The sequence below is a fragment of the Camelus dromedarius genome, chromosome 19 (genome assembly GCF_036321535.1).
Source record: "Camelus dromedarius isolate mCamDro1 chromosome 19, mCamDro1.pat, whole genome shotgun sequence".
NCBI classification, from domain to species: domain Eukaryota; kingdom Metazoa; phylum Chordata; class Mammalia; order Artiodactyla; family Camelidae; genus Camelus; species Camelus dromedarius.
In genome coordinates, this window is record NC_087454.1 from 27,188,219 (window position 1) to 27,200,407 (window position 12,189).

Below are 12,189 nucleotides of genomic sequence, written 5' to 3' on the forward strand. Positions count from 1 at the left end.
CCTTCCTGATTTTGTTAAGTCACAGCCCCATTGGGCAACGCTCGGAAGCTCCCCATTCTCCACCGGAGTGAGCCTTGACCCAGCCACCCGATGTCCCACCCCTGCTCCACTCAGTTCCTTGGGTCACCAAGACATTCTCGTCACTGGCCACTGACCACTACCTCCCACAACCCCTCCTGCCGTTCTCCCTGCCTGCCTGACACTGTGCCCCGCAGATCTGACGTGCCCTTCGAGGCCCAGGGTAAACCTTCCTGATGGCCCGCCATCTCTCATCTTCCTCCACACCACAGTTCTCGAGGATGGGCGTGTGGCTGAATCACTCAGGAAGCCTGGCAAGCGTACACGTGCCTGGGCTCCACCCCCAAAGATTCTGCACTTTAACAAGCAGCCTAGGTGATTCTGAGGCAAATGGGCCAAACAGACAACACCTGTGAAAGCTCTGTGTGAATCAGGTGGGCCTGAAGCGTTCCTCAGGGGTGCCGCCTGTGCGTGAGGGCTGTGCTTCCCCGAGCTCCCAGTCCGGGCCTGAGCCTGGAGACCACGGTTAGAACAGTACCAGGAGTGACTGCCACGGATTGAGGTCCTACTGTGCGCCAGATGCTTTACTTGGGTTATCTCATTTAATTCTATCAGTTTGGGGATTGGGTAATGGATATTCATCATCCTTTGGCTCTCTGGTACCCAATACCTTTTCCATCTGGGCATGTGCCCCAATGTGCGGGTGTCCTGAGGACACAGAGCTCTACTTCCCCTTCTATTGAGCACGGAGGCAGAATTTCTTCAGCCCCTTCTCCCAGGCATCTATGGTATGGGCCAGTGACTTGACCTAAGCTTGGCCAAATGCATGATTCTGCCTCTGATTCTGGATCCTAAGGGTGTGGTACAAGATGAAGGGCCAGTTAATGATGACTTCCCCAGAGGCAGTTTAAGTCCTGAGAGTCCAGGAATAGTATGGTGACAAAGTACTTGGTGGCTTCCAGTGGGCAGGGGCAGTGACTGCGGCACCATCACTGGACGTCTCAAGCTATAACTTGGTGTCTGCTGTTTTCTAAACCTGGTCCTTCAGCACTGCCATCAGCTCTGTGAGCTACTGATAGTCTTCTAAATTCCTCTGCAGTTAAGATGCCAGAACTGGATTCAGTTGGTAGCATCAAGAATCATGACTGGTGCTGACTATTCTGCCCTTTAAGGCAGTGAGGAATCTCTCTCGGCTGAGGTCTAGCGGGATTAACTGAACTTACTCAAGATCAGACGTATTTCAAGGATGTTGCAGAGCTGGGATTCAAACCTGGGCGCTGTTTAATTCCAAGTCCTGTGTAACTAACCACATGACACTGTTGTATAGGGAAAGGTCCCAGCAAGAAACAGACGGCTCACTGGAACAGGTAACTGAGAAGCGTTTAATGAAAGCACAAGTGGAACTGGGGGAACCAGGAAGGCATGCTGCAGGCCCCTGGAGACAGCGGTGAGGCATTACCGCCTGTAGGCGTCATGGAGCAAGGGACTGGAGCGGCTGCCTGAACTTGGAGATAGCAGCGCTTTGGTGAGGGGCTTGGAGGGGCCTTGAGTAGAGGAATGCAGCCCCTCATGCTGCCCCAGTGAGGGAGCCCGGAGGATAAAATCTCTGATCTCATTCTCTTCCCATCCCCGCTCTTCTTTCATGCTGCCCACTGGCTAAGCCCCAGAAGCTGGTGGGCAAGGAAGCCTGTTGACTTAGCCCACGTTGGTCAGGTTCCCAGCTACAGATCAGGGAGGAGAAGGATGGAGAGTGGGCCTGCAGGTGCAAACGGGAGAGCATCCAGCACAACCGTCTGTCTTCCACTTTACTTTATCTAAGTCCTCAGGCAAGCTTAATATATTGGACTTGTGTTACTTCATCTGTAATTAAATTTAGCACACAAGCCCGCCAAATCACGCAGTTGGTTAACTCAGGATAAATATAGCAATGTGTCATGGTGTTTGGAAAGGAGCATAATGGCCTCTTGGAATCTTGTCTCCCAAACAAGCTTGAGAACCACCAAGAGACAGCTGCAGGCTATGATTAAGTAGATCTGGAGGGGCCCCAGGCATCTGCATTTTAAACAAACGCCCCAGAGAATCTGATGCGGCTGGTCTGAGGGCTACAGTTTGGGAAACACTGCCCATTCAACTGCGGTCCCTCCCTTGCCCTGGCCTTTTGGGTCAACTTCACAAACAAGGGCAGCTTTGGAAGTGCTAAAGTGCAGGTCCCCAACGAGCAACCTCAGAAAGCAAACCCTGCGCGCAGTGCACTTACTGCCTCCACGCGGCTGGGTTCTCCTGGGCAGGAAGAAGATGCACTGAGATGAACAGCTTCCGGATCAGTGCTTCTCAGAAGTCTCTCCCCAGGGTGCCGGGATGACATGAATTCCCTTGACCACCTTCTAATGGACTCAGCTGGGCGATCAGACACAATGTCTCTGGGGTCAGCGCCAACCTCCCGGAGGGCTGAGCCCGAGAGGTCCTCGGGTTGACAGGGAAGTCCTTGGATGATGGCAGTGGACTCAGGGAGGGGAGGGCTGTACCTCAGCACTCAGGGCACTTGTTCCACAGGAGTTGAAGAAGGGCATGCCGATTGTAGAAACATGTTTTCCTATCACAAAATGGATTGTGGGTGGTAGAGTGTGTTTGCTCTTGGAGAATTTAGGATGAAATTGGCCTTGGCCATCATCTCTTCCCACTAATGGGACCCCTTCCCCTTTAGAGCCAAAAGAGGTAGAAACTCAGAAACCACTGATTTAAATCTGTCGGTGGGCCTTGGACACATTTCATGGGTGAGCTTGGGAGCGAAAGGGGAGTCGTAGGGGCAGAGAGAGAGGAGGAGGAAGGCAGCGCACAGAACTAGCAGTGCACATAGGGGACAGCCTCCAGGAGCCTGACTGGTGAGACCTGGGCACGCACCGTCCCTGCCCCTCGTGTGATACAGCAAAGAGGCATTTGCGTAGAGGCGAACTCCTTGCTATCTGTTCTGTAGGGCTTTGAGGGACTTGGTCTTCAGTAAAGGAGCTCCAGTGTTTCTTCCTGCCAGTAGAGGTGACTTACTCCCAGTTGCACACTTCTCTGCCTTCATGGGGTTGTCCTAAGGACCCAGTGACAAGACGCACCCCGGTGATGCACACGATAAATGCACACGGTAGATAAATGATGCTCTCTGTCAGTCCTATGCCTTGGATCCTAGCTCATCCTCCCAGTATTTTCCCAAGACACAACGTTCTGGTTATCTCAGTTCCTCTTTCCCAAATATGGATTCTCACCGTAGCATCTTATCTTCTCCTGGTTCCATGATTTTCAACACTCTGTTCTGGGAGTGTCGGAAAGGGCCATAAACGAAGGGGAGAAACCTGAACGTCTGATTCTAGAGAAGAGGACGGTCCTGGCAGCCAGGAGAACAGGATGCTTCTGTGGTGGGAACTCGGGCCAAAATGTTGTGGTCCAGAGCGAGGACCCGGGCAGAGTTAGCAGCTGCGCCCTCTGTGCCTCACGACCCCGCACAAGACAGCGACAGTGCATAGCATCCTGAAGTGTCTTTATTGAATGCAAACCCTGAGCCGCTGGAGGAATGGACATGTTTGTGGCTGTCTTTTCTCCTCTGAGGGGGCCAAGCACACACTCAAGGTTATCGGTGATATGAGGGGAGTTAGCAGTGCCAAGAAGGTAGGATCCCAAGCCTTAGAAATCACCTGTGTTACAGATTCAACGCATGACATGGTGCACCGCCCCCCCACCCCACACACATACTCCTCTTCGGGCACAACTGCCAGATGGATGTGGATCAGGTCCCAGGTCATTCTCGTGGAGTCCTGGGCCTAGGGTGCAAATGACCTCTGCGTGACAGCAAACAGAACAATGAAGACCAGGCTCTTACTCAGGAGTCCACACACCACGGGAATGACAATGCTGATCCTGGAGACCCTGGGAGAGAGAGGAGACTCAGTGCCGCTGCCAGCTTGGGTGCTCCGCACACCTGTTTGCAAAAGTCCTTCACGCCCCTTAGCTCCTCTGCTCTCGTCCTTCATTTCCCTGTACTAACTGGCCCTGTGCACTTAGTTTGTCCCATCGCCTAAAAATACTGATTAGAAATCTTCTCCATAAAGAGCATGGGGTGCAGGTCTAGAAGAGGCATCGGGGAGAAAGAAGTTCTCCAGCTCCCCAGCCCCTGATACAGAAGACGCCTGTGGTTCCCAGAACCCCCCACAGGACTGAGTCAGACTGCTCCCTGGGGGACTCGCTTTGGTTACCACATCCTTTGTTGGGTTTCCTTCCCTCCCCGGTCCCACTTCCCGAATGGTTTTGCCTTCAATCACTTCCTAAAACATCTGCACAAGATTTTCCCCACAGCCTGTGTCAGAAGACGCCACACTAAGACAGGGTGACAGTGGCTTCCTTGGAGATGCCTCACCCTCCATCCCCAAATTGGCATCTCAGCTCTTCTGTCACCCAGATGAACTGCTCCCTCCACTCAATTACCTCTTTTCCAGACAGCTCAGTGGCTTCTGCTTTGCTTTCCCGATGGGACTCTGACTCATAGACTAGTTCATGTTAGTTAACAGATGAAGCGGCCAGGTGAAGGGAGTGCAGCCTTTAGTAGGAATGTGGGCAAAGATGATGGACTCTTGGTTTACATGCAGAAAAATAAAAGTAGTGGGAAAAAGAAACAAGCTGACTTTCACCAGATTGTTTGTTTTATTTAGCTAGTCCATAAAGATTTAAGGAGCACCTACTGTGTGCCAGGCACTTAGGCACAGCATAAGGGGGCAAGGGCACTGCCTCTACCCTTACAGAGCTCAGAGTCCACTGTAATAGAGAGAGTAAAGCAGTTCCCAGCTCACATCTGTTTTAGCAGGAATATTTTTAAAGTAGTAAATCCTGGTAGGCAGGCCGACAGTGACACTGTCCCCTCCTTAAGTATTACAAATCCCACTGCAAACGGTTTCCCATCTTTGAGAGACCATGTGGCAGTATGTACACAGAGCAATGTAAGTGTTCAAATTCTCTTCAGGGAATTTCTTTTGAATAAACTGTTTGGTGGAGAGGGTGTAGCTCAGTGGTAGAGCGTGTGCTTAGCACGCACAAGATCCTGGGTTCAATCCCCAGTACCTCCATTCAACAAACAAACAAATGTTAGCTACCTACCCCCCATCAAAATGAACCATTTAAAAGAAAAAAAAGACATCTGAAAAAATATGTCCATCTCAGAGTTATCAGTACTGTCCAAAAATGAACATAATCTCAATGTCTAAAAACAGACAAATGATTATGCGAGCTATGGCTTTCTAGTGATAGAAAAGTATGCATTTGTTGAAGTCAGAATTACAAAGACTAGGCGGTAACACTGAAGAATAATTTTAGCATAGAAAAATAGTGCAAATGTGTACACTTAGAATTACTGCCATGTTAAAATATGTATAAACATACAGAAAGACTAAAAGAGAGGACAGAAGAAAAAGACTTGTTAGATTTGCAAGGATATGGAAGAATATTTCTTTTTCTGTTAATTCAATATTTAATGATAAACACATTCTAAGATAAATCAACATTTAATAATGAGCTATATAGAGGAGTATGCATGCGGAGTTAGTGGTTCTTAGCTTTGCTTGCACATTAAGAAATCCGAAGATCTTATAAAGTAATAAAACATACTGAGACTGGCCCCGCCTCCCGAAACTCTCATTCTGTTGGCCGGTAGTAGGGCACACGTATCAGTATTAAGAATAAACCAAACGAAGCAGAAGCTAACACACCAGGTAACCCTAACGTGCTGCAGCTGCTGAGAGCTGCTGGGCTAGATTATCGCTCCCAGCTCTGGTTTTTCTAGCCCCTCCTACTGCACAGACAAGGAAACTGCAGCCTGAAAGGGTTTCTAACTCGCCAAATTCCACTTTCAGTCTGGCTGGCATTAAAATCCAGGATCCCTTTTTCCAGAAAACCGTTAGGGGTCGTCCGAGGGCCCTTGGAATTCAACCAAGATGCCATCTTCCTCTCCTGCCTCCACCGGCCGGCAAGAGCAAACACAGAGGGGAACTGGGGAGAGTCATAGCCTCATCAGGGCCTCCAAGAGTGTCCTCCTCACTCCAGCACTACCTCCTTCCTCCCCTGGGAAGGTCCACCAGATGGAGGTGACTCCAGTCCACCCCTGCCCTCCCCCTCCCTCACTCCCCATATTCTTTATCCTTTTGGGTGTCCAAACCAGGGGCCCATACCTGGGGACATCTGTCACATTTGTGAGGGTGACTCCGAGGCCAGGAGAGGAGAGGCTGGCAGTTGACAACGAGGGGAGACGGGTCACGGCCGTGGGGCTGGTGGGGAGCTTACTCCAGGCCTCGGTGATGAAAGGAGGACGGGTGGGAGTCGGAGTCACGATCTGGGTAGTTCTGTCATCTGAGGCAGGAGTGCCAGAGGGATCTGTAAGAAGGCACATTGGATGAAGGGACAGAAGGATGGATGGTTGAGCGGTAGGGTGAATGGGACTGAGGAGGGAAATGAACATGGCCATTCATGAAGCAAGGTTTTCTTTTGCCAATTTGAAAGAAATAATGTGGTGTCCACCTGGGTCAAAGACAGGAAAAAGGAAACAAGGAAGGGAGAGAGGGAAGAAAGGAAGAAGGGTGGGAAGGAGGGAGAGAGGGAGGGAAAGAGGGAAGCAGACAGGAATTTCTAGGCTTTTTGTGTCGCTGGAAATGCACTTGCCTGCTATTTTTTACCTACTCTAACCCACATGCCCCTCCTCCTTCCAGAATAATTCCCTGATTACCGTACCTTACTGCTTTCTCTCTGCCTTGCACTCACCGGTACCTGTGGCATATTGCTTTACAGGTTACCTTTTATTAATATATTGCATATGTATCTTGTCTTCCTTAGGCATTGAATTCCACAGGTGCTAGGAACCTTAACCTGCCTGCCTCCACTCTGCCTTCCTTAATTCATCCAGTCAATATCTAGGGAGGCCCTACTATGTGCCAGGCACCTCATTAATTGCTAGGGATACAGAGCCGAGCAAGGCACAGGCCTTTCCCTCAAGATTCTCAGGGACGAGCAGGGGAGACAGATAAGAAAACTGGCCACTACTTAACCCAGGGAGTTAGTGTTGTCCATGAAAGGGATACAAAGTGAGCTCTGGAGCTCTGCTACCCAAAACGGAGCCATGGACCCACGGCATCTGCATCACCTGTGAACAGATCAGAAACGCAGAATCTAGGTCCCACGCTAGACCTGCTCCATCGGAGTCTGCATTTGAAGTAAGATCCCAGGTGGTTCTTGCCCACAGTGGGGTCTGAGGGGCACTGCTTTGGATGCACACAGGAGGCCAGCAAATGCCTCCTTGGGGGCAGGGAGAGTGAATCCCAGAGGCTTCCCAAGGAAATGACTTGGGACACTAAATTGTCCCAAGTCTACCTCTCACCTTTCACTGTACCCCACTTCCTACGACAGCACAACACAGTAGGCTCTGCTCCCCAAGAGGAATCCCATACAAAGAAGCCACTTCTTACTGTTGGACCAAATGACTCTCAAGGACCTCCAATGAGGGACAAGGAGCTTCTGGAAGAGCACAGGCTTCTAGAAGTCCTGAGCCACAGCCCTGTCGGTGTCACCACCACTGCTCCACCCCTCCCTGGCCTGGTTCTCCCTACCCTCTACCCCCGAGCCCCCAGGTCACTCACTCTTGGTCACCACCAGGCGGATAGGGTGGAACAACGTGATGGAGTTCTCGGAATTTAGGTAGATCACACATCGATACAGTCCTGAGTCCTCCACTCGAAGGTCGGTCATTCGGACATGCAGTATGCCCTCAGAGGGGATGTCTTTTAGGAAGTAACGCCCATTCTGGACTTCACTGAATTCCCCCGAGACCCTCTGTGTGAGTGCCAGCGTCTGGACCTCCCCTTTATCTTTCACCCTTTGCCAGGCCTTCCGGCTGTTGGAATATGTGTGCAAGGTGACAGGACAGCTCACTTCCAGGGTCTGGCCCTCTGCCAGGATAAACTCTTCCTCGTCTGGTACAGTTGCAGCTTGGATTTCTGTATGCAGAGAATCAGAGTTATTGCTCTGTGAGGAATAGCTTTCCTCTCTTTGGAAAAAAGAGAGAAGAGAGAGCTACCTCTTCTTCTTGTTCAATCACCCATTTTTCAGACAAGATCCTCAAGGTCTCCAGAGAAGATGCAACTTTCCCTGCAAGCCAGCACTGGACCCCAGATCCTTGCACTGTGGGTAGTTTTTTGTTTGTTTGTTTTTTGGTTTGGGGTTATTATTTTTTTTAACCACAACAGCTAGACAGCATATGGTTTGTGCATATCAACTTTTATAAATGATTGTTTTTGAGAGAAGGGTACCCTGACCTTGAACATGCAGCCTCCAAAACTGGAAGAAGTAAATTTCTGTCATTCATAAGACACCCAGTCTGTGGAGTTTTGTTACAGCTGCCCGGATGCATAAGACAGTAGGAGTTGAAGGAGACTGCGATTGCTTACAAACCTGCCTGTTTCTTATGAAAGGAGACGGTAAGAGGTGAAGGCAGAAGTGCTTTCTATGCATCATATTTTGCACCATTGCAAGAAAGGGATTCCTTATCATATGCTAATAAAAAAAAGAGCAACAAATACCTTTTATTGCTAAGTGTTTAAAAATCCTATCTCATTTAATCATTATAACTTAGAAGGTTGATACTGCTATTATTCCTAGTGTAGAGATAACGAAATTGGGGCACAGAAAGGTTATTTAATAACCCAGAGGTTATCCAGTGATCTGCCCAAGGTCCCACAGTAGAAAGTGGTGGAGTCAAGACTCAAACCTGGGTAGTCTGACCCTAGAGTCAGCGCTGAGCCTCTGAGCTAGCTTGTCCAAGGCAGCTGTCTGGTGGGACAGCCCAAGTGTGACGAAGTGCCTAACGATCTGTTCCCTGCGACACAGGAGCTAGAAGGAGCTTTCAGGTTACCCTCTCGTTTACGTCCAGAAGACATAGTGAAAAACAACCCCAAACCACTGGTTTTCTCTCAGTCTTCAACCTTCCACCTTCTCCCAGTTCTCCTTTGGAAAAACATGAATAGGACACAAGGAAGTGCATGGGTCCATGAGAACCAAACTCCCATGTGCCCATCTGGATCATCACCCCAAGTCCAAGAAAACCCAAAGTGACATTGGTGTGTGGGCTATGCCAGGCGATTGTCCGTGAACTTGCTCAAAGCAGTAGGTTCCCAGAAAACACCCTCTCCCTGGGCCTTTCCACGTTTTTCCAAGGCATATCTTTCTCTTAACTCACTGTTGACATTTTCCCTTTCTCTGCTCATTTTCCCAATGTATCCCTAAGGATTGGGAGCAGGAGCAAGTAAAGCACCAGAAGCATCCATTTTGGGGGAAGGTGTGAGCTACGGCTTGGAGCCGGGGCAGTTCCGCGGAGCCTAAGCGACAGGCCCTCAAGGGCAGCAGACAGGGGAGCCTTGGGCCACGGCCTCCATGAAAATGGGCACTTTTCTTCTGTTCACTTCTGTGTCCTCGGCAACAGCATATTTCCTGGCCCATGGTTGGCCCCTGGGAAATATTTGTTGAATGAGCTATGTCTTTGGGGTTTAATAGACTGTCAGCGTCCAAAGCACCATGATGGAATATAAGAGGAAAAAAATCCTTCAAACTCATAAAATCCTTTTAGGTCATGTCAAGTTGAGATTTACTCTCTCCTTATTCCCACCCCCCAGCCCCAGGTTTTGCAAGTCCCTGACAACATCAAAGGCACAGACATCTTGTTTCCCTCACTTCCCCCTCTTTAGGTCTGTTCTCAAGCCCTGGGAGTTCTCTTAATTCTGCCCAGTCTGGCATCTCTTCTGGGTGGCTCTGTCTTGGGTGACCACATCCCCCAGAGCTTCAGAAGAAAACGGAAACCTCCCTTGGGATGGGACCCCCCTCCAGCTCCAGGTCCTGGGCAGAGGCCTCACCGTCTTACCTGCGACGAAGAGCACCCAGAGGAGCCCCCGGAGCCTGGTCCTCCTCATCCTTCATGGGCACCCACGCCAACCACCCTGGGGCTCCTGGGACCGCTACAGGGGACACTCTAACCTAGAGGCTCCAGAAAGTTGCACAACAGGATGTTGGGCCATTGCTGGGAGGTGCCGAGCCTGATGCTGTGTTTCATCACTGGTTGTCTTGGCTCCGGACGTCAGAGACGACACAGGAATCCAAGACAGGGCTCACGTCTCCACGCAGCTGCTCCAAACCCCAGCTTCCTGCTCTCTGGAGACAATGACAGTTAGCTTTTCAACCAACCTCACAACATTTTAGTGAGATACTTTTGTGTAAACAAAATAAGGTGTTAATATGATCCAGGGAGGAGAAGCCCACCTGGCTCTCCTGAGGCGATGCCCAGAGGGGCAGGTTGGGATAAAAATACCGTGCTCCTAGGGTTCTTGTGAGAGCTCGGTGCGGTCCCTACGGTAAGTACCCAACACGCACGTCTCTCTGCCCCACCTCTCTGTCCCTCCTCACCCCAGCCTGCTTCCCTGGGCTTCTTCTGACCTGAGACCCAGCCCCTCTTCACCACCAGGACGGCCCACACCCTGTGTCCTGTCACAGACACGGCAGGGAGCTCACAGAAGGGCAGGAAGCCCCAGAAATGATTTGAGAGGACATGGTCACCACTGAACAAGAACAGACTATGAAAGAAAGGACACAGGATGATGTAGAACAAGACAGTGAGGGGGGAAGAGACAAATCTAACAGGTTCCATGCTAGAAGCAATAAAAAGCACATATGAGTGTGAAAAGTCAAATCAGTAACAGAAGTTTCACTTCAGAGATACTCCCAAATGTGAAATGAACAAGGGCATTTTAAAGCGCTTAGGAGGATACTGGAGGGCAAGTAATAGAAACCCTACCTACAAGTAATCTACGGCTAAGGGATGCTGAAGTGTAACGTGGAACAGTGGCTCATAAACACGGGTAAAAATGTATATTTAAAAAATAACACTTTCCAGACCTGAAAAGAAATCTGAAATTGGAGGTGGAGAGAATTCAACATGGGCAAGGAAAAATTCATGCAGTGAAACCAAGAGTTGGAATTTCCCAGTGAAAAAATTTTACTTTAAATAAAAATTCCTGCTGCTAAACAAACAGGAAAAAAGAAAAGAAAAGAAAAGAAAAAACTTGATTCCTTCAAAAGAGTTGAATTGGACAAAACTCAGATTTCTTCTCTGAGTAACAAACAGTGAGAGACAGTGGGATGATGTGGGGGAAAAACTTCTGACTCTGGAATTTTATACCCAAGGTGATTACTGTTCAAGGTGCTATCATGGGAGTTGGGGTATAGCTCAGGGGCAGACCATGCTTGGCATATACAAGGTCCTAGGTTCAATCCCCAGTGTCTCCCTTAGGGGAAGGGGGGAAGGTGTTACCGTGCCTACAAATTAAGAACAAAAAATAAAAACAAAACCAAAAAACTTCTAAAGTTAACCTACAATTTTAACTTAAAATTGTTGAATGCAGCAATTTATAAAATATAGTTAATAATGAAGAAATATAATCCCACTCTTACACCTTGCAGAGAACATGTAGTTAAGATTTTACTAAAGTTTCTTCTATCCTTTGTTCTACAAATAATATCCGAAACCAGGCTTCCAATCGTGCTTGGACTGAAATCTGCCAGGCCCACTGTTTTATTCGTTTGGCCCACAGGGAGGAAAAGCAGACAGAGAGGTTTTGAAAGTTTCTGACTCAGAGAGGAATCTACATGATTTTTAGAAGGATGAGTCAGATTAGCACAAATCACTCAACAAAGCCCTCTTCTTACCACGTGTGTCTACCACACCTAAATGATTAGTGCAGCACATGCTAATCTTTTGTGTCTTTGCCTCCTTTGTGTTAAGGGTCAAATTCCTGGAAGATTTAAGAGGAATTTTTTTTAACATTTTTTATTGATTTATAATCATTTTACAATGTTGTGTCAAATTCCAGTGCAGAGCACAATTTTTCAGTTATACATGAACATATATATATTCATTGTCACATTTTTTTCTCTGTGAGCTACCGTAAGATCTTTCCCTATTAAAGTATAATATTGTTTACCTATTCTACATTTTGAAATCCCAATCTGTCCCTTCCCACCCACCGCCCCCTTGGCAACCACAAGACATATTCTATGTCTATGAGCCTGTTTCTTTTTGTATTTATGTTTTGTTTGCTTGTGTTTTTT

At 48.7% G+C, this 12,189-nt stretch overlaps 1 protein-coding gene across 2 annotated transcripts; it reads right to left on the reverse strand.

Moving 5' to 3' along the window:
* Window positions 1–3,527: 3,527 nt before the first annotated feature.
* TREM1 (triggering receptor expressed on myeloid cells 1) lies at window positions 3,528–10,104 on the reverse strand. 2 transcript variants are annotated; one of them, XR_004131184.2, is made up of 5 exons: window positions 9,950–10,104; window positions 7,677–8,033; window positions 6,219–6,420; window positions 4,486–4,630; window positions 3,528–3,930 (listed from the first exon to the last, which is right to left on the reverse strand). XR_004131184.2 is itself a non-coding variant. In XM_010977321.3 (4 exons), exons 1-4 carry the CDS (start codon window positions 9,996–9,998, stop codon window positions 3,825–3,827), a joined length of 714 nt encoding a protein of 237 aa, XP_010975623.3. In that variant the 5' UTR covers window positions 9,999–10,104; the 3' UTR covers window positions 3,528–3,824. The 2 variants fall into 2 exon arrangements, 1 of the variants encoding a protein (XP_010975623.3); XM_010977321.3 differs by lacking the exon at window positions 4,486–4,630.
* Between the last annotated feature and the right edge of the window lie 2,085 nt (window positions 10,105–12,189).